Source organism: Parus major, chromosome 7 (genome assembly GCF_001522545.3).
Source record: "Parus major isolate Abel chromosome 7, Parus_major1.1, whole genome shotgun sequence".
Classification (NCBI taxonomy): Eukaryota; Metazoa; Chordata; class Aves; order Passeriformes; family Paridae; genus Parus; species Parus major.
The window spans coordinates 30646926-30674354 of NC_031776.1; the positions used below are offsets into that span (position 1 = coordinate 30646926).

The following is a 27429-nucleotide window of genomic DNA, read 5'->3' on the forward strand; positions in this document are numbered from 1 at the left end:
GGTAAAACATAGACTCAGTCAACAAACGGACCTGTGAAGATTCCAATCATGTTCATAAAAGAGAAGTATAATGATGAAGATCGTTTGACTTTATGTCAGCTTTTTAATCAAATTATTCCCTCATTGTTTAATTTGCTCTGTACCTACCACCATCAATCTGAATGCTCACCATTGCCCATTAATGTTACATTTACAGTTTACAAGTTTTATAGTACAGAAAAATTACTGATAGAAGCCACCTCAAGCATCGAACAGGAAAACAACCACAAAAATTGTGATCATAAAATCAAGCTTCTCTCTGATCCATTAGTAAAGAGGAACAGTCTGTAATGTGCAAATTGTATATTGAACATGGGTTTTCAATCATTTAACAACAGAAACCACAAGTCTGAGAGGATCAGTAAACTAAAATGGGATAAATCCATGTTTTTTGGGTAGCAATTAAAACTAATCATGAAATCAGAGGATTAGTCTTATTTATATTGATTTTAAACAAGTGTGTCTTTCTGACTCTCGGGGGGAAATACTCACTATGAAGAAATCAAAGTGTGGACATCTCGTGTGTGACTTGGTGGAGCACAGGAAAGACCACCAGGTACATGCAATGGAGGCTTGAAAACTGCTCTGTAATTTCCATATCAGGAAGGGATCATTAATAAAAAGTGTCATTGTACAACACTACAGGGCAGGACAAGAAGTCGAAAAGAGACAGAATCACTGGGTTGGTGTAGACAAAAACTTCTGGACAATCCTGCAGATCAAACCAGACTGATGCTTTTAAAAACAGCCTTTTATTTTACCTGAGTCATCCACGACAGATCCTAAGGTAACACTTGTTCTTTGCTGGCCTTTTCTCACCTGTCCTTACCTAGTTTAACTCCTCTAATCAACTTCCTGGCACATAATTTCTATTTACACACAACTCTTTGAATTACTGGGTTCAAAAAGATAAATGACAACACTGTTTCAAAGGTGACTCTCCATGGTGATATTCCACTGCAAGGATTTAAGGCCTTTATCACCACACTGCCTGAGTATTTCCTCCATTTCCTTTTTAATATTCCTTGTTATACAGATACCATGAAATGTAGATAACGTTTTAAAAGTCAAAGGTATGCAAACAATCTGAAGTAGGGAATTTTCCATGTTCTGATTCAGAAAGATGGATCTGATTTTTACATTAATGAACTAGACTTTGAAGACTTCAATCCCAATGAAACAGGAAGCAGAATATCATCTCATGTCTGAGGAATCAGTAAAATGCAATAGAAGCAAGTGTCCAGAAATATGAATATGATGCATCCTGTGAGCACAAAGACAAACACAAACTAGATACAGGATTTCCTGAGCACACAAATCATCATGGTTTTGCCTCTGGAAGATAAAATTACCTATTTCCCTGGTCCCCATGCAAGAAGCTTTCAGCAGCTAAGGGCTGTCATGAAACACCACTGCATGATTTACCAGTGCACTGGGTACTGAAATAGGGTTGGCTCTTAATTAAAGGGCCTCAGTGCCCTCAGAGTCCACAGGAGATGGAGAACTGCAGGTCCCTCCCTGTGCATCTTGAATAACACCTGGAGCAAAGCAATCCTTCGCTCTCTCAAGGTGCTACACAAGTCAATATACATCATGCAATATAATCTGCTATAACTTCTGATCCTGGCATGACCTCTGTGTTTCACATTTACCCTCTCTGCAATCACTCTGAGCTCATTGCTTTTGTTCTTTCTCAATTTCGTGAAAATATTAGTTCAACCTGATGGTTTCTAATGTGAGAATGAGAATGAGAATTTTGTTGTTGAAGAAAATTGAGCCACCACACATGTCCTGAGGCTTGTAGACATCCACCACAACCCTGACAACCACCCTGCTGCTCAGAGGTGGAAGAATCAAGATTGAAGGAATGAAGTTGAGCCTGTGAAGAAGGGATGCTTTTGAATAAGTGCTATTGGTTTTGTCATTGTTCTTCGCTATCCTTCACTATATTTAATTAGCAATAAGTTAAATTATTCTTTAACGAGTACAACCCTTCCCATGATGGTAACTGGTGATCCATGAGGGCTCTTTTGCTATTCTTATCTTTCCCAGCCCTCTTAAGGACAGTGAGAGTGGTTGTGGGGCACCTGGCAGTCAGTCAAGGTCAACCTCCCACACATTTGACAATGCTCATCTTGCAGTCAGCAGCAAGGCAGGAGCAGGTGAACAAGAGACACACCAGACATGGAGAATTTACTTATTATTCACCAATTCTCCTTGGGACATTTCATACAGTATCAGCTTATAAAATCCAGTGGTACCTAAAACCATAGGAGCATGACAAGGTCAGCCTTTGGTACAGCCTCTGTCTCCCACAGTAACCCTACACACAGACCATGCAGGAGGTTACTGCAGAACTACACAAAGGAGAATTACAGACAACTTCCTCTGAGAAAAGGACTGAACTCCTACATAGTATCTTACTCACTCACTGCTATGACAGAATCAAAGGAATGTCATTAATAGGTGCCAGGAGAGCATTTTAATCTCCCCAGAAATTAGATTAAGATGTTATTAATGATTGACCTTAGGCACAGTGACCAAACACAGGGCCTTACTGAGCTGGTGTGTGCCTTAGCTGGATGTGGATTGCCAGCCATGGCAGCAAGGCCACAGAGGTGAAAGCAGCTGTGACTTCTAGATGGAGCAGACCTCAGAAATTACGATGTGATGCCTCAACATCAACATGCTGATGCAGTACATAAAAACCTCCTTATCACAGCCTCAAGGAAAACAGTTATCATTCCCATTCACCTGTTGGCAAGACAGAGTGGAGCTAGGGGAATTAACAATAATTGGAAAATACATGAAGGATGTACCTAAACCTACAACCACACAGCTCTTTTATGCCAAGTGTTATAGCAGTCATTTTTTCCCTTGTCAGGAGCAACAGGCTTAACCCTACAGTCAATATTAATGTGGGGGGAGTATGCAGCCTAATGAGAATTGCACTCATCCCATTCACAGGACCCTGGCAGATCAAACAAAGACCATTTCCTACTTTTCCAATAACATCTATTCTTAAAAGCCTGAGGCAATTTTCCAGTCACAGACATTGATACCAATAAACAAAGTGACTTTAACTGAAATAGTTTTCAAAATTTACCCAAAAGGGATATTAGGATTTGATAATGACCTCTTCAATTACTGCTTCCAGGTACACTTTATAATAGTGTTTATTGAACGTGTTTCATTCAGACCAAAATAGTGATCAAAGTAACTTAAGTAAAGCTACCTTTTTTACTGCTTTAACATTTAGTCACAGTTTAGAGTCAGCTGAACTGTAAACATTCAAAAGACAACAAGTTCTATTGCTTACTGATGTACAGCAGGGAAATGCAATCAATTTATATTGTGTCTATTAGTGTGCTTTTTAGAATGATACTGTAAATCACACCTACTGCTGTGGGCAGAGTTGCATTTCTGTTCCTACTGTTGTAGGGAAATGCTGAAAGCAGGAAAAGCACAGCTGAAACCAACAACGAGGAGGCAAATGAGACACAGACTACAACAACAAAAATGGGAAAGTCAGACTGCATGGCACAGTCTTGGAAGAAACTGGGCTGATTTCTTGTGATGGGGTAGGTCTCTGTGCATTTGAAAACCATGCAACAATAAAATATCGTGCCAAAAAGAGCCTTATGGAATTTAACAGCTGCAGTGAAGCAACAGACCTCAGTGGGTTTAAGAAAGAAAACATCAAATATTTCAACTCAAGGTGAGATTATACTAAGATAATGCAAAGATAACAGCATCCAACTACAGTGTAAAAACCCAACTTTAGTATTAAATATTTTTCCTGCAGGGTTTCTCCACACCTCAAACATATTTCATCTCCAATAAAATTAAAACGCAAAATTTAAAACTACATGGACACATGTTACAATTCTGGAGAAGAAAATTCAGTTTAAAAGCTCTTTCAGCAGGTATCTCATATTTGTCAAACTAACTACTGTGTCACTTTAAGGCTCTGGCAGATTTATGCAGGTGTTAAGAAAGAGAACTTCGATTTATTTCAGACTACTAGGCTGAAATATTGCTTACTTGGTAACACCAGAAACGTCATTCAAATGAAAACCCCTCACCTTCTGAAGTTCTGCATCCCAACCCATATGCTTATATGACAGATTAAAGTTTTCACAGAATTTCATTTCAGAATAGGGAACATTGCTCTCCTGATTATAAAGGTCAATTTACAGATTACTACCAACTATTATATTTCATTCTTTCCATTATGCAAAGAAAATAGTTGGAAATATAAAGAAATATATGTAGGAATGTCTAGGTAAATCCTCTCCATTCAGGAATTACACATATTTAAAAGATTTATGATGTAGTTTATGTTCTTACATTGATCTATCTATATCTGAAAGACAGAATGTTTGAGCCCAAAATATTATTCTTTAGTCATCTTCTTCACTTGGTTTTCACACTTCCTCCCATCACCATTTGTCTTGTCCTGTTTAATTGTGCTCAAATTAAGAAAAAATTTGCTAATCCTTCAAACAATACAGAATCTCTAGGCAGCACGAGATTATCAAGCTTCCAGTTCCATTATTTGTTCAAGCAGGATAAGAAAAAATACACTCATTAAGGGAGAATGTCAGTTTGTATGAGCAAATGTCATAATAGTCCACTAAAAATCAGCACAAATAGCCTTCAATATTCATCATAACAAACATAATGTTTTAAAATAAAACATTTTTCTTTTCCAAGCATCTGGCCTACACTAAAATAAAACCACAGCCTGATGAAGCCAGCAGGAACTTTCCTCACTGGAATAGCAGGGCTAACCAAGTTGCCATTAATGAAAAATGATATTTAAGCTTGCCTTCAAACAGTTTAGCCAATGTGCAGACAGCCTTAGAAAGAACATAATGCTGATTTAGAGGGCCTTCACCTTTATCTAAATCACAGGGACAGACATAAAGAGACAAACAACTTTAATCCAAAGAACTTGCGTCCCTCTGCTTCTCGATAGACCCGAGCGCGCTCGACTGCAAATAGCAGTGGAAGAAAAAGAATGGATTAATTTGAAGATAGTGGACTTCAGGGATCCTGACTAATAAAATAGTTTTTCTTTTCAGAAACACGGTAGAAATGAATCAGACTACTGCAGTTCCACAGGAATAATGAAGAGCTGTCCTGAAAAGATCTGAATATGCATCAGTTAAACTTTTATGAAGGTACTGGGAGCGTCGCTCTGGAGACTGGTGAGGCTCCCCCTCACCCCTTCTTTTCTTAACCATGGCTCCATCACTTCAAAGTTAATTTCACAGGTTTCTAGCTATTGCAGCAATAGCACTGTTCTAAAATCAGGACCTCAGGAAATTCTTCCTTAAACAAAGATTAATATACAATAGAGCAAAATATTCTAACCAGGAATACACATGGGGTGGATTTATTTTGTGTATATTACTCCAGGAGTCTCATCAAAATAAGTAAAATTGAAACAAGGATCAATGAAGAGGAACAACAGAAAACTAAGAAAGAAATACCCTTAGCATTTCTAATAGAGAATTTCAGAATTAACTGACCACTTTATGGTTTTTTACATAGTTTCTTTGAATTCTGCAGAGAATTAATGCAAATTTTTCCAAACACAAAATAACAGAGAAGAACAAATTTTATTATTGCTATCAATGGTTTTTACAGTGTTGCCTAGAAACCCAGATTCAAATCAGAGGAGCAGCACTGCAAACACTGAGGAAATAAGAAAAAAAGCCACAAAAAATGCCCAAAGCAGAAAACCCTAAAAACCCCAAGAAACATATCCAATGAAGAAAATAACCCTCCAGGTTTCTTTTACCTTATTAAACTGAACTTGAGCTTTTAACAATTCAGTGGTCTAAGGGAAGGAGTTAATATTCAGCCTTGAGGGAAAATATACACGAAATTCCATTGTCTCTTTTGATTTTTTTGGATTGTTTTGTTTCTGTTCACATGACAAAAACAATGAAAAAAAAATCTGTTTGATGTACAAGATCTCATCACGCATCATGAAAACAATAAATAAATCCTTACTATTATCATATAAATGGTTTGTGTTAATCCTTGTTCTAAGCTGGTTCTCTTGTAAATGGAGCTCTGTTCTAGCCCAAAGCTCTGGCCCAGGCAATGCAGGAAGAGATTTGAAGCGGATCCAAGCAGGATGAGCTTGCCCAAAGCTGCCAAAAGGCTTCACTTTTTCTTCTTCTCTTTATTCTGATTGATCAAACCCATTCTTGTTTATAAAGCCGCATACTGACTTATCAGTGGCATGCACTTCTTGAGAAGTGAAGACCTGCACTTAGAAAATTATTGGGAATTCTGGAAAATGCAAAATATCCAGAAATGAAAATTTTCACCATGCCATAAAATGATGGCATAACCTTTTAAATATTCCAACAGTCATTTAGCCAAGAGCCTGCGGTGTTTATGGAATCTCAGAGGGAGAGCAGGTTTTGCCTTAGATTAGATCTGTTCAAGTTATCAACAGGTCTGGACAATGTTTCTGCACCAAAGTATGTTTTTCCCATTTCTGAATGCAGTTTACTCGTGCTGCTTACCTGGAAAACTGTTCCTGCAGCCCCCGCATCTGAGCTCTGCTCCTCTCCGACTCCAGGGTCACCTCCCGTAATCTTTTTTCACTCTCAAGTCTCAAATGTCTTTCTTCCTCCAACTCATGTATCAGCTTCTCACGCTGAAACACCACAAAAATTTATTCATTAATTTGACATATAAACCACACTTACAGGGAAAAATTGAGATTTGATTTGGGAAAAATCATCAAAAAATCAAAATAATTACCCTGCTAATCCAGTGCCATCAATTTTGTGCAACAGTGTTACAGAGGGAAGAATTTGATCAGAATATCCCATCACACTGAGGTACCCTTCCTTAGCTCACTCATGGATGTCAGCAAATTGAAAAACAAACACCCACCCTCTCCTTCAAAGTGCTTTCCTTCACCTCCATTCAAAATAAATATAAAAAATTCTATTTGAGGTCTGTGACCCATCTTGTTTGAATGCAGACATGGGAAGTATGAAACAAATCAAGAGGTCAACTTGTCACCCACCCCTGAATGTTTCTACCTCACAAGGAGGAAATGAACCTGATTCTACAGCCACTGATTTTCTTGTTTTGGCTGAGAGGAGGATCCCTATCAACAGAACAGAGTTTATTTGAATTTACTTAGTGAAATCCTATGATAATGAATATGTTTTTAAAAACTGAGTACAAATGAAACCAACACAAGAGAGATAAAAAGATATTACTAACAGCTCTCAAAGGCAAGTAAGATATGGGTTTTGCTAATCCTTAAATCATAGGACCCAAAAAACCCAACCCACAACATACAGCACTATCTGGATAAATCTACATAAATCATGGCCTAGCCCTTTTTTCTTAAAAAAAGAAAGAACATCATATAAAGGGTAAAGATTTTAAAATCCTATTTCAATAGTGGCTAAATATAATTTAGAAGGAGCAGAAAAATTAACCTAAAAATTAATAATGTTATTGCAATTTAAAAAAAAAAGTATTTACAGCCTTTTCCATGCAATCCCTGCTAAACAGAAATTAAGTGAAACTAAATTTTATCCTAATGAATTTAAATGAGATAACAAATCAATAAAAGCCCCGAGGATTTTAAGTGGCACTACATTATTCTCTGTCAGTAATGGGGTTCCCATGTCTAAGAAGAGCTTAGGTCATTGTAAAACCAGAGTGGGTTCCCCACCCATCTGCTCTGTGCCCGTGGTACAGGAGATTTGGAGTCTGTCAGACAGCCTGATGTAGTTCCATGGCTGACCTAAATTTTCATGACATACCTGGAAAAATGTATATAAAAATTATCCTTACAGTTTCATTAGTAAATAACAATGGTATCTTAGAGATAAGCCATTAAATGGGGGAGACAGGCTATTTGTACAAATCTCACAGCGATAAATCTTACTGGATAATAATTTAAAATAGCAGTAACCAGGGGACCAAAAATATGAACATTGCCAAGTGGAAAACAGATCTTAAAGACAGTGATAAATAAGCAGATGCCACAAAGGGAGGCTGCAAAGGTTTAAATGAAATATCTATATGCTTATGGAAAAAAATAGGAGGAATTACTCAGAGAACAGAGGGGTTCTGTCTGGTTAGCCATATGTAATACCTGGATAATGGAAAACTGCACAACAAGAAACAAATTACTGGCAAATAAATACATTGTTCTAACTAAATTATCTAATGACTATCCTTAGTGTTACACAGCCATTCCTGCCAGGTGCTGAGTAATCCTCGCTTTCTGGCACAGGAGGGAGAGCAGAGAGTTCAGCACCAGGCAGAAGACAGACAGCAGTAGGCTCACAGAGGATAACTCAGGCTAATGATAGGGGAAGAATATTCACAGCAGTCACTATTGCTCCAGCTTAGATCCCATCAATGCCAACTTCAAAATGCTCCTGGCTCCAGGAACTCTTGCTGAATGCTGTCAGCATCTTCTCTTATAGGGAAGCGTCACTGCTGCTAAAGGGACATCTGGGACCTCCCAAGCCAGTGGGTAACAAGGAAAATGACATAAAAGAAATATATAACCACCGCCTAGGACTTTAGAAAAACTTTCAGAAGATACTGTTGTCTACAGAAACTGAATAAAAACCAAATATGCAGCTGTTCCTACAGGAACTGAGAAGCCACCTTGTAGGAAACTCAGCTGCTACTGTGAACACCTGAGTGGCCAAGCTGACCCAAGCTGTGCCTGGGCTATCTGATACAGGAAATCTTAACTACAACAATGGACAGTAAACCAGAGATTCAGCCATGCCTTCAAGGCTTATTCAGCATCACAACATCCACAATGATCTTATTCTGATATAGCAACTACCTCTGCATGTCTGCTATGCGCTCACCATGCGCTGGTCCTCAAACAAATCTTCCTACATTGTGTACAAAGCCAGATCTCCATGGGTAGGACAGACAAAAATGTGACACTCTAAAAAGCAGACGAGTCTCCTGTTCTCCATCTCACTCCCAAGGTGTTCTGCAGGTTGCTCACAGCTCCACTGCCTGTCCTGCAGGACTGTGCTGTATCTACAGGCACGGTCACACTCCTGCTCATCACAAACCCACACCTTCGGGAAGAGAACTGCATAGACAGCACAGATCACAAACCCAGACTTCTCCCTACACATCAAAGAGCTGTCCTAGCTATTTCTAGGTTTCATTTACCTCTTGCTGATGGGTCAGAGAATGCTGGTGCTGCCATTTTCTCCTTCTATTCACATGGGGAATGCTATGTTATATTCTGCATGAAAAGATCGGCACATCCACATGGGGGACTTTATTCTTAAGAAAAAATGTAGGAATTACCTTAAGAAAAGTACTCTTAAATGAGCAACAAATGTGCATTACAACAACAATAACATTTCAGGAATTAAATCCCTAAATATTAGGAACTTTTGGAATGAGCATAAATGTCCAGTTCCAATTCAGCCACCTCACAGGCAAGAATTATTAGTTATATGAGCACGTACTGTTGCTGAACCAAACTCCTGCTCCATTCAGTTTTAGGGATGAACAACAAACCAGTCACAAGGTTACAAGACCAGAAACAGCAGCACTGATCTATGGCCCTGAGATTCTGGGTTCTCTTCCCAGCTACCAAAACCCTCCTGTATGAATAGGGCCAAGACTTGCCCACAGGACAGTGAGAACACCATCAGCCCTCACTGCCGAGATTCTTCACAAGACTTTATTGGAAACCTTGCACACTTCTGCCATTTCTTGCAGGCAGAAAGCAGATCTGCTTTCAGCCAGATCACAGGCAATAAGTAATGTGAAGTGGGGGGAAAAAGGTGTAAGAGACCACCCACACTTGGGAAGTTTTCAGTCTGCAGGACACAAAACACTCAAGTACACTACACACAGAAAGTAGCTCTCAGCAGCAGTGACCTTATCCACCAGAAAAGAGAACTAGATTTTTATTCAAACACAGAAAATCCATAATGAAGTGTCAGAAGAGAGAAGTGAGCCTAACATACAGAAAGGCAAGGATTAAACAGATTTTTTTTTAGATTTTTTTGTCTTCTGGAAAACATATCCCTGAACTTTGCAGGAATTTTGTGCTGACATAACGCACTTCATAAGCTCCTCTGTGCTAACCCCACTTTATTCCTGTGCAAAAAAAAAAAAGATGTGTGAGAAGAAATAAACAGAACTGGTTAAAGGTTTTATAATGAATATAAGCCTAATAGAAAGAAATAGAATTAGCATGCTATGTGAAGAAAAGGTTGAATAAAAAAAAAAGTATCATGTGAAATGCTTCAGTTCATTTTAACACTAGAAAAATCATTGCCATCTTCCAATGAAGTTATGTATTCCCACTTGCCAATTCCTCTTTAATTGCAGATTCTTCTCTCCACGAGCTCTGCTTAAACTATTTTTCCCTGCATCCTCTCCTTGCCTTTTGCAGCACAGCTGTACCCTTCCCTTCTTAGAAGCATAACCTTTACTTGATTCTTGCTTCCCCTTTTCAGGCTCCCCAGAGAGCCTGACTTTCATCACATCACCCAGTCAAATTCCTGATAACTTTCCAAACAGACAAAAAATTCATGTGAACAAACTAGAGTGAAAGACAGTGTTAGCAAACTCTACTGATACTTTTGTGCAAGTACAGGAATATTTTAACATGGAACAAAGTTTCACAGGTTGCTCATTATTCTCCTGAGCCAGCGCCTGCACTTCAGCAAGCTCCTTTTTGTGTAGCTGTAGAAATGTTCGTGTCAAAATGTTTCATTCCTCATCCAGGCAGGGACATGTACCACATGTTAAGTCATCTTCTAAAAGTTAAGGAAGGAATCCAATCTGAGCTACTCACGATCAAAACAAAACACATGCAAGCTATTTATAACTAGACTGGAAGTAATGCATGTGTTTGACAGAAAAATTTGATTTGTTCCTCAGTACTCCATGAACAGCCCAAGAGACACCATTTAATCTCAGGGTTACTGCTTGATAGCTGTGCTATCAGTGTAAGGACTAATCCTGTGCAGCCACTCAAGTGTCCCCAAGAGGAGCTCAGCCGTTTGTGTCACCCTTAAATACCTTGGGATGTGTCACAAATGCCAGCACCCACTTCTTTCACTCCTACCAAAGTGCAAAAGCCTGGTCTGTTGAGCAAGCACAGGTCTGGATGGGGCAGGTGGCAGCAGCACGTGGTGCTGTGGGGTGAGTGATGCACAACAGCTCCTTTGCTTCTGAACAGCCTGACACCAGCACACAGAGGGAATGTGTGGCAAGGTTTGACATGGAAATGCTGATGTCTTCTTTTTCATTTCAGGGCTATTTCATTGTTGACTTTAAATCTAGATATGGATGATGCTAAAGCCTTCCAAGTCAGGGAGCTGGAGTTGTACTTCCTTTACCTGTTACTGCTGGTAAAATCATCAAATGTCCCATCAGAATGGCAAGACCAGCTTCATGAAAATACTTCTCAGAGAAGTACTTGGTCTTTTCTCCTCATGAGTGTCAAGCATTTCAGTAACTCAAGCAGATTTCTCATTCCAAACCTCTCCATCTCTGTCTTTATCATGGTGTATGAACATTTTGTAATATTTTTGTTCCCCTAGGTCCTGCTGAGGGTGGGGAGCAGAAGCAAAGCAGACCCAAGGCTGAGGTCAGTCTGCCACATGGGAGCATTTTCTTTTTTAACTTGTGTCCTGGTTTAGGGCAATTTAATTTATCTTTTGCATAAAAACATCATGGCAACATAATCAATAATTTTATCTATTTATTGAAGAAATCCATGGCTGTGTGTCAAGATTTAGCACTAAAGATGACTGCAAGTGAAGAATTAGGGGTGTGGGGTACACACACACCACACAGGCTGTACATTGCTCTCCATCAGAGACAGCCCAACATTTCCATTAGGAACTGCTCCCTCCTCCTTCTGCTTAGCTTATCCTTGGGTCTTGTGAAAAGCAACTCTTCAGAACAGCGAGATATAACCTGACTGATTAGTTCAAATATCAAAAATGTCTTAAGAGGGGCACACATGCAATCTTATCATTAAGGTTATAATATAAGTAGGGGAAGGAGCTACTGATTAAGTAGAAATAAGGATCCTCCAGTCCTGAATTAGTCCTTTGCTTCCCCTGTGCACTGTAAGGAAGGGTTTACTATGGTGCTGCTAATTATGCCAACATGGGACTAATATTTTGTCAAAAAAAGTCTACAGGAGAATATTTAGCACAGGCTTAATGTTGCCCAAAATCAGGCTAATAACCTTCACATTAAATTTTTAACAACTACTTTAAAGCATTTGCTAAAGAGGGTCACAATTTCTGTGTAATTAATATTGATTTCAAACAGATACTTGGCAATGAATTTAAATGATGGGAAGAAAAGATTAAAATATTTTTTGGTTTAGAGTTTGAAGTACCATTAAGTCATTGCTAACCCAAACTGAGTCTTTATGCATTTATTTTTAATGCATTTTCTGATGCCATGCCTCTGATACCTTGCCATAAAAGTCATCATTTAACAGACTCATAGCCTGGTTTACAACACAACATCCCACGAGCCAGGGAGAATGTAGCCACAGAGTAGACAACAATGACAACTGAACTGAAGCAAACAAATAGCAGCTACTAGAAGCATACTAAAATTAGTTATTCCAGCAAGCCAATGCCCAACACTCTTGTGAATAAATATGCACATTCAAAGTATTCAAGATGACTATTTTAGCACCCTTGTATGCCCTTTTGAAAGACTGCTGCAGGCAGGAGCCATAGAACAGCCTGGGACAAGAGATGAGACAGGGATGGTGAAGCAGTTCCATCTTTCAATAATTAATTATGAAATATTAATTGCAATAGAAACTGGAATTTGCAACTCGGTCTCCCAGTTGGTTTTACAAAGTAACTCATTCTTTCTAATGCAATGAATATTTAATTCTCCCAACAAAATGTCTGATGATTAAATGGTATTTGTTCAAGTGCCACAAAATACACCTGCTGCTCAATGCCCATGCAGCTGCGGAAAGGGAAGTACAAATGTTCTCTGTGCTACAGGTATTTTGTGAGAGCTTGTGTTCAGGCCTTGCAAATCAAACAAATCAAGGAGTCCAAGGTGGTTCATCCTCATCTCTCTGATACAGTGGGTGGGTGGAATCTCTTTGGTGAGAGTTTCACCTCTCCAGGGGCAGGTGCACCTGCTTGTCCCCCTCCTGCAAAGCCCAGTGCTCCCCCCAAAAACTCCTCATGTGCAACCTGGTCCCAAATCCAGCACACAGGATATTAAAGTTCTCTATCTAAACCTATTCCACTCACAAATGACAGGAAATAAATGTGATTAAAAACCAGAGAGCATATTAGAATTGCAGTGGGTACTGTATTTTCGTTCAAATTAAAATGAGTCAAACTTCAGTGTCCTTTGTTTGCTACTCATCGATCCCTGTTAAACCAAATGTTTCTCATTCTGTAATCAATACTTCTCTGCAAAAATAAACCCAGGCACTGACAAACAACTTTGCAGAACATTGCAGCATTCCTTGTAGTGGACTTTGTCAGCAGGAAAAAAAATCCCCCAAAGAATGGGGAGAAAAGAAGTGCACTGCTTATTGTGCTTATTACAATTTTTACAGGCTGCTTACAGCTGAATCATTTACTGAAGAAAGAGTTATTAAATTAACCAGCTATTGAGAGCAGGGCTTTCCAACAGTGACAGTTAATATGCCTTTGTCCCTCATTACCTTTTCCAGCCACACTGGGAATACTGACAAATACACTTGAACACCCAAAGCCTTCCCAGGGATGAAGTTACAGGTGTATTTAAAGCACACTGAAGCACTGAGGTAAGAACAGCAATAACATAAACACTGGGAGGGTTCATGGAGAGAGAGGAAGCTTTACTTCCACTTCTCTTCAAAATAAGTTAATGGTGAGGTTGTGTGGCTGCTTTGCAATCAAAACAAATTTTTTCATTTCACCTTTCACCTGACAGATTCGTACTACAGAGGCTACAGAAGAAATGTCTTTGGTTTATATTAAGCCTCTACTTTTTTCCCCAATTATTTTATGATGTAACCATTTCTTTTAAACTTATTCCTGCTACAGCTTTGCAACAGTAAGATATAAATAGTATAAAAAGCGCTATCCTAATTTTAGGCTGGTATCTTCTAGTTTTTCTTACCAGTAAGAAAAAAATGATGGTTCTTGAGAACAGCATTCTGCTCCCAAAATGACAGGCTGCCCAAAAAAACAGAGGAAAATCTAACTGACACTAAATAATTTGGTTTAGAATTTTCTAAAAATGTCTTGAAACCAGTTAAAATTAAGTAAGTTGAAGCAAATCACTCATTTTCCATGATGAAATTTCTACATGCTAACACATCTGTCTCTTTGGCTTCATCTCAGACTAGCACACGTATCCCATGACTTTCAGATGTAAACCTTAAACTTTTCATGCCTCTAAGATGAATTACAAAACAGTAAATTCTCATTATTATTATTATTAGTGATATTTTGGTGACAGTAATTTACATACTTTATATTGTTGGATGATAACACTGCTCTAGAGCCATTCGAGGAAATTAGGAACTGTTTCTTGGTGTAGTTACTCCCTCTGAACTAAATAAGATGCTAGCTTTCATTGTGCACTAGCTCAAAATTGCCACCATGTGGAAGGACAGCAACTTAATTTAGCATTATTTATACTGCATTGATATGGTTTTAATTGCATCTGTGCGACAGAATAACTGCTGTGCTGAAGCTCCTTTATCATTGCAAGCCTACAATTAATCTGAATTAGGCAGGCTATTACACCAGCAGTACTGTATATATAGTTGGAGTTGTGATAACATTTATTTTACAAGGGAAAAAAATTAAATAACTCATAAAACCTTTTGGCTCAGAGCTGGATAGTGAGAACCACCGTGTGCCCATCCCCTCCAGGAGCTGTGGTGAACAGCCAATGCTCCAAAAGGGAGCTCTGACTGCTCAGCAACTCTTCATTTCTGTGAATCACCCAGTGACAGGCCACAAAATATCAGAGTCATCTTAGGAAAATAAATTAAATAGCAAAAAATCCCCCTCATAGCCTTGTAGCAATTAACAGACTGAAGACTTTGGACCTGTTTCAGTGCCTGTCCTGGAGACACAGCTGCAGACACAGAGCCCCTGGCAGCAGGATGTGCACAGGTAGGCTTCATACACCTGAACCCCATCATTCCCTCGGCTTCTTAAAGCTCCTCTCTGAGTCATGCTTGCAGAGTGGAATGTAGGCAAGAAATATCTATTTTGAAAATCTTGTCTCCCTAATAAAACTGTTGCTCTTTATTAAAATTCAGAATCGATAGCCCAATTTTGAAGACTTGCTTCAGTTCTTAGCATAATTCATTTCTCCATTTTAAATATTATTTTCTTATAGTTGGAGGGGTGTAGAGAGAATACTATTAGAGAACTTGAATGTCCCACAGTCAGGTCATGATTTTATTTTTTTTTAATTAGTAATCTTTAAATGATAACACTTTTAAAAATGAATTTGCAAATGTAATTGAGCTTCTAATAGCTTCTACAGACAGCAATTAAAGAAATCTCATTTCTCTAAATTAAACATAATGAAATGTTTTTCAAGTTCAAATAAGAACTTGCTAACTCTATTAAGATAGATATAATCTATATGAATACCTAGTATTCAAAAGTGTGAAGTAAAAAACTCTGTCAATACCAAAATTAGAAACAGTAGAACTGCTAAGTAATACAAGGTGGAAAAAAATTCCTGAAACATCTTAGATTACAATGGCTAATTATAATTTCAAGCCCTTTGCTACATGTTTTTTGTGGCAAGGTGACTTGCACTACATTAAGATTTCTAACTAGGCATAAAGCTGTTTGTTTGGGTTTTCATACCAGAAACAAAGATTTATAACCAAGGTAAATTGTTTACAAAGAGCCTTGTCTAATTCAGTTGCAAACGAGCAAAAGTCCCCAGTGTCTGTTTGTGTTTCCCACTTGTTTGATTCCAGAAAGTTTACAATAACGGTGTTTGAACCATAAAACAGCACAAAAGAGTGTGTGTAGAGAACAACTTGCAAGAGCAAACCCACCTGGGCCAGCAAAGTGTCAGTTGTTTGATTCTCCTACAATTTTCTACCAGATCTGCAATTCTTGAACATTTCCTGAAGGGATAGCAACATAGCAATGCAGAAAACACAAGGTAAAATGTTGTCTGGCAAAACAAAAGCTCCAGCTCACAGAAATAGAACTGAGGTTTTGGAACTTGAGTTTTTCATAAGAACAAAACTCTATCTGTGAATAAATAAAACTGGCACCAAAGCATTAGCTATAAAACAGGTATAGCCTGCATTTACACGCATAAATACTTCACAGACTGTGAGATCAGAGCTGAATGTTCTACTGATGATAGACTGCAAGCCTCTCAGCCCCTTTCTAGTGGATTTATTTGAACAAACAGGCCGTGGAACAAACCCCATACTCACAGATATAAGGAATAAATGAACCCAAAGACAAGAAGTAAATGATCCAAGAAGGAGCAAGGTTAAAGAATAAGCTTGATCTCATGGGATATTGTCTCTATTTGGCAAGCAGAAACTCTTTCTTGGATCAGAAGTCTTGCAGCAGGGGCCAGAAGATTTGTATGGAGCATTTATATGATGTTCTCTTAAGTACATTAAAAGTTCTTTGGACTTTTTGTGATCTATAGCAACAACTTGTAGGTGCATGAGATGAGCCTTAGGCCACAGGGTTTAGGGTAATTTTCACACTTGCACTTGCTGACACTACATTTAATTTTTGATGTGACACTGGTTTCTTTTGTACCTAAGTAACAGGTACCTGCTGTCAGTTTGGGGGAAATTTCAGCCTAGACTTTCATAGACTTCAGGAGGAAGGAGTGAAGACAATTCTTGAAAAACAGAATAACCCACATCTAAGATTTACAAAAGTTTTTATAAAAAGTTAGGCATTTTCCAAGTTCTGTCTTCATAGTTTGGAGTGTCTATAGAAGATAATTGCATGACCTGTGCCAAAGAATGGTCAGCTCAGACTCAGCAGATTTATTTAAATTCCTTTTTAACCAGGTAATAATATTTTGATAAGCCACTATGTAAACATTACCACAGAACATTATTTTTTGCATTCTTGTAAATGGCTATGAAGGCCAGACAGAGTAGGGAGAAAGAAGTGAATGGAAGACTATGAATTCATAGTCATGCTGGACTTTGATTTCTCAAACACTGATGCCTCTCTGTTTAAAAGGACTTGTTACAGTGGAATAGTGCCCAGCAGAAATAAAACAGAATTTGTGCAAGGGCAGACAGGTAAAAAAGTCAAGGAAAGGTGACGTGTCACTGTGCTACACTTGTACACCTGGTATGGATTTTAACCTGTGGAACCCACATGAAGCAGTGCAGCACTGACTGCTACATCTCTGAAGTGTGCAGTGAGGGGCACACAGCCCCAGAGCAGCCACCAGGTTTCCTCTGGATCCAGCTGTGCTGGTAGCCAAGGTCACTGCCCAAACTGATCCTCCTGATGGGCAGCTGGAGCCCACCAGCCTCTCCACTCAGCAGAGAATTGCCTGAGGCTCAGCACAGGAACAAGGCAAGGCTAAACTGAGCCCCCAGCAGGGATTTGAAGTAACCTGGCGGGTGGTGCAGTGAACAGAGGATGGAGCAGCAGCATAATCCCAGCCCACTCAGCCGGGGTGACAGTCACCCCCAGCAGGGACACAGCCACATCCTAAATGCCTCCTGCTTATCTGCAGTGCCTGTGTGCCTGCCTCCTCTATCACTGACCAACATGGCCTTTAGATGATATAAATGGTTTCTTTTCTAAGGGTCTGAATGCTCACAGAACAAATGGGCAAGGGACTGAATCAAGCGTTTCCCGCTTGGATCTGTGTTACTGAGATAGGACTTAAGGCAGCAGGATAAACACAGGATAAGCACCAGGAAAAAACACATTTCTGAGAGCATTATTTGGCTTTAATGGATTGGTCAGTGGAACTCTGGTGCTCCAGGGAGCTCTGGGATTTACTCACAGGCTAGGCTAGTATGTGTTTTTTTGCCCTGATGCTGAGGAGTGTTAGGGCTTCCTCACTTTCTGCATTTCTCATTAATGTGTTTGCATTTCCTGCTAGTAAATAGGATGCCAAGGAGTTAACTGAAATAGGTCTAAGGTTAAAGAGAATTTATGAGGATGAGAGAAGTAGAACTTAATCATGCCAGTCATGAGATGTGGCTCAGAACAGGCTGCAGTGCCATCAGACCCCCACAGATCTGGGATATACCCATGTTTTCACTTTCACACACACCCTTCTATTTGCCTTTTTCAGCTGACACATTCAACACCTCTGGCACCATTACTTTCCTGCTGCCTTTCCATACATCATTTCTTTTCCTCAGGCTCTTTACAGCATTCCTCATGAACATGTCAGATCTTATTACAGCTTTTCTGTGTCCACTTGTAGAGTCCATTTATGGTTGGTAAGTGTGGTGGCAACTGCAGAAAAAGGTGCCTTATTTACTCAGCTGTTCCTTGCATGGATTCAAGAGTCCTACTGCTTTAGTTTTCTGACAAATGTGTCTGTTTTCCATATTTACCCCTCTAGCACTGCAGGCACTGCCAGAGGCAGCAGGGAAATGCTGTGGTTTTTCTGTTAGCTGGCACATCTTCTATGGTATTTTTAACAGAGCTGCCACTACAAAATCTTTATTAGTGCTGACAATACACACAAGAACTGACTCAACTTTCAGGGGCCAGCCTGAGTTTGAAAGTCTGGTACCTGGCAGAACATGAAAAAGAAAATGATAATTTTTTATGCAGTTTTTATTTCATTCGCTGGTCAAAATGAAATAAGTAAAATACTTTCTCTCCACCTGATATAATTTTGCACTATCACTGTTTAGTAATAAGTCCATTTGAATTTCTGTTTGTGTTTGCAGAGACCAAATTCAGCTCAGCTCTAAGTGCCAGCCTTTAGAGGCTCTTCTCCTTTAGTCCCCTTCCTTACTAGAACAAATAGCCTGGACACACTTGTACAGCCGAAGGTCAGAAACAGATATAAGAACTCTGACACTTCTCTGGTCTTCATGACCACATTAATCTTTTTATTCAGGATATATCTGTTTTATTGTATTTAACCTGAGTTTATCCTCATCTATTAATTTCATGTAGTCACATACACATCTCATTTAAGACATAAAAAAAAATCTGGTTTTTTGCAACTTAATAGTGAGTGTTGACAATTTTAAGTGTCAGCTTGATATTCCTGTAAATATGTATCTTTTTCTACAGAAAATTCTAACTACTAGAACCAAGAAGTCCAGCTCTGCCTTCTTCTGCCACTTCCACCCCCAGCACTTAGTTGAAAAAAATCAGCAGCTATTAGACTGAGCAGAAGTTCTGCTCCTGGACAATAAAACACATTATCACATAATTAAAACTCAGGACTTTCCATGAACATTTTCTACCATGTAGAGCACTGAAACAGGAGTCAGGAGAGCCATTCTGAGGTTTTTTTTAGTATGTTTTGGCCAGCACGCTAAATTTTCAGATAATTTCCACATGTAGCTCCCTTGTCTTGCACTGAGGCAGAAAGTTTAAAAGGAGGAGAGTGACCCCTTTGCCCTGAATCAGGGCAGCTCAGCGAGGCTTTAGAGATTTCCTGAACCCCAGCCATGCCAGTTTGGGTACAGCCCACTGGGCATAAGGAATATGAAGAATGGGTTACCAAACTCTTTGCAATTACATAGTCTTTAAATTTTGGCAAGAAATAAATTCTGCTGCACATTTGCAGGACAGGAAATTTGCTCTTCCCCAGTGCTTCTAGGGACTCCTGCAATACATTACTAAAACAAACAACTCCTGTCACTCACTCAAGCCATCAAGTTTGACATCAAATTCAATACAGGAGAATTATGAACAAACTTGTCTAAATGGGGCTGAAAAGAACCACCCACACTAAAAAGTAACCACACAAGCAGAGCTGTGTTCCTGGGAATCAGGTGCACAGGGTTTGGTTCAGCTTCAGCTGCTGTGAGTTTATGGGGACCAATGCCACCGAGTACTGCTGGTCCTGCTCCTGCCCAGGCATCTAGCTGTAAGCCAGTAGCTACATGGACACAGCAAAACTAAGAAAAGTTTTTCCTTCCTGTCTCCCTTTACACATTAAGCACATTTTCAGAGCTGATATTCTTGTTTCTTGCGGTTCACAAGAGTATTTTGGCTCACCTGCTCATGCTCCTTCTCAAGCTCTTCCTTCTGATGTGTGTTAGATCACATGAAGTCTTCACACCTTGACTTCCACTTATCTCCTCCCATTTGTGAACAGATTTCCCTTATCCACTGATGGAAGATACAAGCTCTGGAAACCTGCATTTAGACTATGAGAGCTGGCAACTCTCAAAGTCTAGTTTTAGTATGAAATTAATGTTCAGCTTCTCACTTAGTGCATGTGTTTTCTGACGATATCTCCTACATCACAAGTTTTCCCTTTTGAGGTGGTTAATTATGAATCACATCAGGAAGTAGTTCAAAACTCAAGATTTCCAACAAGCACCTGGAAATTCTGACCTGCTCCTCTAGAGACATCCATGGAAAAAGTTTCTTAAATGGAAAACTGTGCCAGCCACTGCCACAGGGCACTTTTTAATACTTACCACCAGGAACAGGATGTTCCCAAGAGATAATGATTTTTCCCCAACACTCAAAAAGTATTTCTAAATAAGCAATGTCACCATGGATGCCAATCACAAATGTGCATCATAAAGATGTAATTACACAATGACAGTTGTGTGAACTGCACACACTGAGCCAAATCCCCTCTCACTATTCATTCCAAGCCCCTGGGCTGTGACAGTTCATGGCACACCAGCACTCCAGGATCCAAGCATCAATCAGCACTATTTAGAAGACCCTACCTCTTCCCCAAAGAGTTCACTACCTATACAGGAAAACAGACAAACAGCAGAACAGACAGAACAAAGCTGGTTTTACAAATTAGTTATTTAGATCAGAAATTATTTTTTTTTCCAAGATTATAAAGGATTTAGGTGGTAAAGGTAATTACAGGCCCTGTAGGACACCAAAGTTACAGAACACGACCATTAATTAATGTAGTGAAGAGGGATTTTAAGCACCTGGTAAGCACCTTGTTTACAGTCACACAGCAAGGTACTACATGGAAAGCACAACTTTTCCATGTAGTTTGGAGAAGGAAGAAAAGCCACTTCACAGCCAGGTAAGGCCCTGTACCAGGCCTGGCACTTTCATTAATTTCCGAACTAACTACAGAGTGCATCATGCCAAGCGGTATGGAAATAACACAATCCAAACATCCCAGTCATTCCCACAGTCTAGACAGTCTCCTCTTGCAGGACATGCAAGCAAGTCTGATCACCAGTTCCAGACTTGGAAAACTGTGTCATGAGATCTTCATTATGAAAGGTCCCGTAGAATATCAAAAGATGCCTTATCACAATGCAATGGACATGGAGCCAAAACAAACAGAAAGTATGGAAAAGCAAATTCCTGACAAAGCAAAAACTGAACTAAAGTTTATGAGAACTGGAGTTTGGAGGGAAAGGACAGGAAGAATCACAGTTGCCCAAATTAAATGAATCTGTACAAAGCTAAATAGGTTCAGTACAGGAAGACACTACTTCCTTACTATGCTTTAATATTTCTTTTAAATCTTGGAGAGAAGTTGCAGACACATGTGATTATGAGAGAAACAACGAAAAATCTCATGGGACTTCATAGCACAAAAAATATTGTCCATAACATAAAGTTCAAATCTTTTTCAGATGAGCTGTAAATTCCTGTCTACCTGCAGCGTGTTCAGTGGTCAGAAATGGGCCAAGAGTTTTCCCCAGTTTCTGCTGTCTCTCTTTCATTCACCCTCAACAGATTATTTTCTATATACCTATGTTGTGTCACTGCCCAGAGGGAGCTGAGAAGCCAGCAGAACCTTACCCTGCTCTCTTGGTGCTGTGGAGCAGTTATGGATCATCCATGGGCTGGATGCTGAACAAAGACTTGTTGCAGTAAGGAGTTTGTACTCTCACATGCAATTTAAAGCTCTGCTTGAGCTGACCCATCCAAGGGTCAGCTCTGACTTCACAGAACAAGCTCCAAGAACACTGCATGAATTTAAATAAATGGGAAATTAATGGAAGCAGCACAACTGAGCGACCCTTGTTGAGCAAATCTTGTCCTTCCTTATAAAGAAAATTTCACTCCCCTCCTGGTAACCTTTTCTGCCCTGTGCAGGGTTAAAAAAAAAAAAATCTAAAGTTTTAATTAAAAAAAAAATAATTAAAAGAAGTCTTAAGAAAATAAATTAATGAATTTTTCTCTGTTCCCCAAATTAACAATGGAAACACACCTATTACAGAAGCAATTGCTGGTATTATAAATTCTACAGTAATAGTTTAACTGCTGACCAAAAAATAAACCAAACAAACCAAGCCCAACAAAAATCTAGCAACTTCTTTTACTTCTTGTAACACACTAATTTCCCCAGGTACTTCAAGAGCAAAGTTGCAACACCAAGTACACCACAGCCATTTCACTACCATTAATCTGTATAAATTTACCTTCCTAGTTTGCATAAAATTAACACTGTTGGTCCAGTGCACACCTTTCCTCTTCCTCATCTTAGATGTTGTGACTAATTCAGTCTTACCTGGGATCCCTTTTTTGCATGAGCTAAAACCAGAGCAGAAATGTGCAGATTGGTGGGCCTATTCAGGTCACCCTTGCAAAAACATTAATCCAGCGAGTGTGTGGCTTACTCGAGTCAACTCCTGCCATTGCCTGGAGGAGCTGAGGATTGCAGAGCTTAACCTTTGATATGAAAATGTCTGCAATTCAGTGTTATTAGTGCATGGGCGCATCATCCCCATTAGGCGCTGAGGTATTGCCTAGAGCAGGTTCCATCTGCTTCCAGTCATAAAGCAGGATTTGCTTCACGCTGGAGCCAACTGCCACTCCAATATTCCATACACCCATGGATGCTATCAGCCTGCCCGTGCCCTTTCTGTGCTTGCACATCCCCTGCCTTTGTTATCTATAAATGGCAATTTCTACTGGAGGGCACTTTAGCCTATATGACATGCTTTCTACAGATTGCCTCTGTTTTACTTTCAGACCTTATATAAATGCTTTTTGATGTTGTATTATTTTTTTTTTCCGTGTTCAGTGATTTTTACATAATTCTGTTTGACTATTTTTGTGGGGTTTTTTTACGTTGACTAAACACTTGCTGAAGAGAGAGGCACCACTTCGGTGAGTTCCAGCTGAGGGGGCAAAAGCTCGTTTGTGCTCCTGTGGGTACAGCGCTGGTCTTTCCGTGCCGGCGATTACGGCAAAAGCCAGCGGAGCAGCGGGTGGCGCGGCGCTGCCTTTGGAATGGAGACCTCCAAGCGCATCCTCGGCAATTCCAGGGCGGCTTTCCCGTGGCTGCAGTGCCCTCTCCTGGCGCACGGGAGGAGCGGGGAACGGGGCCGTGCTCCGGGAGCCCCCCGGGATCGCTCTCCACAGAGATCCCGGGGCACGCACTCTGCAGCTCATCCCCCGGCACACGGCTGTGGTGGGCTCCGAGCAGAGACCATCAGCCTCCCCTTGGAAAGGGACTGCCCAAAGTGTCGGCAGGTTAAATGATGGAGAATAAAATTCATAAAAGCTTTAAAACACAGGATTGCAAAATATCCACGTATTTGGGAAACTGGAGCAAACAACAAAAAGTACGCAGGACATAAGGTTTTATTTTAAAACCCCTGAAGATAAAACAGCAAAGTTGTGAATGAGGGCATTTGGCCTAATGAAGTATGAAAAACTAATGAGGTCCAGGAGCAGTAAACCAGGCTTGTAAAGAATTTCGATAATCATTATTGATGCTAAAGCTGCTACTAATGTCACTGGGTTTCCATGAGCTCTGTATGATGAAGTTTCTCAGAAAAGGGATCCAGACAGCAGGGCTATCTGTGCATAAATACACAGCTTCACAGAGAGGGCATCACAAGGGTCAGATTGCTTCTTTCTGGTGTAGGATATTTAATATTCAATGAGACATTTCAAAACAGCTACTTTGCCCCTCTCTCTCTGCTACTTTCTAATTAAAGAACAGATAGATGCTTTCATAGAACGTATAGACCCAGAAGGTGGGAAAGAACATTTAACCTTTTGTATCTCATCTTTAACACTTCATTTATTACTAAATATCCTCTATTTTTAAATGACCCGGGTGCTTCTGCAGCAGCACCTTCCCCACGGCTGGAGAGGATGGCAGGGATTCATCGCACTGGTGACAGCGAGCGCCTGCCTGCGCTCATGGCAGGACATTGTGCTGCCATCTGTAATTGCCATCGAGAGCAACCTCAGCATTCCCCCTCCTCCCTAAAAACCTGGTAGGCAGTGCAGATGCTGGGAGCTGGGGCTCTGAGCACACTGACCCTGCTGGCTGATTAATGGGGCAGCATTAACATCAGCTGCCGAGCTGAGCACAGGGCCGGGCTGGTGGCCTGAGTCTCAGTGCCCTGCAAGAGCCAAGCACCACAGAGGTAAATGCAGCTCCCAGGAGAGGCACAGATTTCCTACTCACAGGCTGCCTCTCTAACTGTATTTTCAACTTCCTACAAAACCAAAAAAAATACAATTTTTGCATTCTATCTTCGTTTCACTCAGCTCAACAAAGCACCATCAAGCTGGGGTATGAGCTCTTTCTTCTCACCAAAAACTAGCACCCACGCTAAAAGCCTGAAGTTGAGCAAAGAGCAAATGAGTGAAACTACGTACAAACCCCCTGGGAGCTTGGAAAAGCTGAGAATACAGTCAAACTTTCAACTGACTTTAATGCAATTTCAGTCAAGACCTTTTCTGCACTTCAACACATCCATCTCCATGTGAACACTCCAGTTTGGCAGCGCTTGATGAGAAGAGGCAGATCTTTTCAAAGCTGATTACAACTTCTGTTGCAATCTGGAAACAAGAGTGGTTTGCACTTCCCGTGGCTTTTGAAGAGGCTGTTACATATATCTAAACCAGTTACATTTAAGAAAGTTGTAACACACAGAAAGTCACTCAGTTCCTTTTAATAATGGGACATGTTACTGACGCAGCGAGTTTTTTTATGCCTTTTCTTTTTTATTTCTTCCACTCTTTATTTAAAAACTTGCAGTCTCCAGTGTTTTACTGCAAAAACTGTTTGTAAAGCAAAAATTGTGCTGATCGCATCAAAACTCATTAATATAACTTGTTTTTCCATTATTAGCACCATCTGAGCCTGTTGAAAGCCTTAACCAGGGCTTTAATTTTTCCACAGAGAGCTTTAAATTAATTAGTGGTTTACATGCTAACAAAGAATCTGATACATTCATAAATCAATCTAATGCAGAAGGATTACCGGAGGGTGGAAACCTATTCAGTGGGGACCTCACATTCACTTAACATGGTGTGTTCTCAACAAAAGGGTGCAGGTGTGGAATAGACGGGTACCAGGAAGAGCCCATGATAATCACTTTGCATCACTTAAAGACGCAGCGGGACACATGGTAAATCAGAGCCTAGGGCCCACCCTAAGTGAAACCCATGTAGATATAAAAGGCAATATCATCCCACTTTAACCTTCACAGCTAAATTGCCAGAGTGCTACAACCTCTTTTATGTAGGTTACAGGCCACTGAACTAATGGAAAACAGAGTGGAACTAAAGGCCTTGGATGGAAAGAACTGACTAACAGAACTGTGTAACACAGATACAAATGAAGGTATCAAGTAAAAAATTCTTCTGGGTAATGATTAAACTTTTCCAAGTTATAAAAACAATGTAATTGTATGTACTTTTTTTTCATTTTAGGCTTTTTAACTAGTTTCTGATAAAACAACACTTACTCTGCCACAAGAACTCTCCTGGTAAAATGCGGCAACATTTTTCTCATTTATTTCCTAACCTGGCACAGTTCACTGCTAAGAAAATTTCACAAAAATGAGCATTTTTCCTGGTCATGTTTTGTGTCCAAAGGTGCAAATTCATGCACTTCAAAGATATAAAAAATACTTTGATGACTAACGTGGTTTTCAGTCTTCAGTATGTTTTGAAATAAACTTGTGATTTGCTTTGAAAGCTGCTTATTTTAATAATGGGATCTCTGTCACTACAGACACCTGCACAGTCCCCATCAAATGCAGTGAGAAGTGTACACAGATGAACTGAACATCTCCATTTCCTTTGCAAAGAGTCATACCTGATGAGTCAGAAGAGACATGACTAAGAAAATTGTGAGCATGAACAATATGAAATTAAAGACCATGAGTGACAGGAAGAGCCAAACAGCAATCCTGGTTCAGTACTGCTGAGATCCCATTTCAGGGGATGGATTGCCAGTAATACCACATTTTGATAGTGAATAGTCAATATGCTTACTGATTCATCAAATAAAGAAACTTTAGCAATTGTCAGGTATTCAGCCTGAATTATTCCATTCACAAGTCATAAATCCACATAACCCAATATATGAGGTATCAGGTTTTCCATATAAACATTTGGAAAAAACATATTGAAAGATTACTTGTATGGTTTTGGTGATAAACATTTATCTTGAATTTGTCTTCATCTTCTCTAGTACCTTTCAGTAACCAATCAGTCAGGAAAAATGTAACTCTGGGACATATCAAAAGCCCAGTTCTTTGGGGAGCAGATACCACACAGCACACACTGACTGATCTTTCATCAGGAAAACCTCTCCTTGTATCCATCCCTTCCATCATCACTCACCAGATGTTTATGGATGCACAGACACCGCAGTGTAAGCCGCTCCTACAGCACATGCTTTGTGTTTACCAGTCGCTGGTTTTATGTCCATGTCCACCTTGCAGCGGTTCCTGGTGCTGGGAGAGCCCAAGTGGGAAGGACAGGGAATACTCACTGCCCCACATCCTTCCAGCACACACAGGGACAGGGCACACGTTCTCTGCTCTCTGACTCTGCTCTCCCTTACAATGAGCATGTTTTACATAAAGCGGTCACCTCTTACCCTCGTGACAGCAAAACCCAAACTAATTTCTTTTTAAAGAAGCAGAAAACACTAGTGGGTGTTACAGGAGGTGCCATCCTGCCAAATGCTTGTCTGATACCCAGCACAGTTCCCAGGATGCAGGCCAGCTCCCTGTGCTCCCTGCCTTGCTTCACAACACAAGAAATGCTCTCCACGAGACCGAGCGAGGCACTGGAGGTGCCACTAAAAGTGCCATGTGCTGCCACCTGCGCCCTTCCCAAATGAAGGAGCTGGTTCCATGAAAACCTTCATGCCAATCTAACCAGCACAACAAACAAAAAGAAAACGGGAGCGAGTAAAGACGATTAGCTAATTAGTGATTAAATAAAGCTGTGGCCT

General features: G+C 40.0%; 1 protein-coding gene across 2 annotated transcripts in view; it reads right to left on the bottom strand.

Moving 5' to 3' along the window:
• The window catches only part of NCKAP5 (NCK associated protein 5), a 347069-nt gene that overhangs the window by 164643 nt on the left and 154997 nt on the right, over positions 1 to 27429 (bottom strand). For both annotated transcript variants that reach the window (XM_033516045.1, XM_033516044.1), the window contains one exon: positions 6588 to 6721. In XM_033516045.1, coding sequence (XP_033371936.1) covers positions 6588 to 6721 — 134 coding nt within the window. The remainder of the gene's footprint in view (positions 1 to 6587; positions 6722 to 27429) is intronic.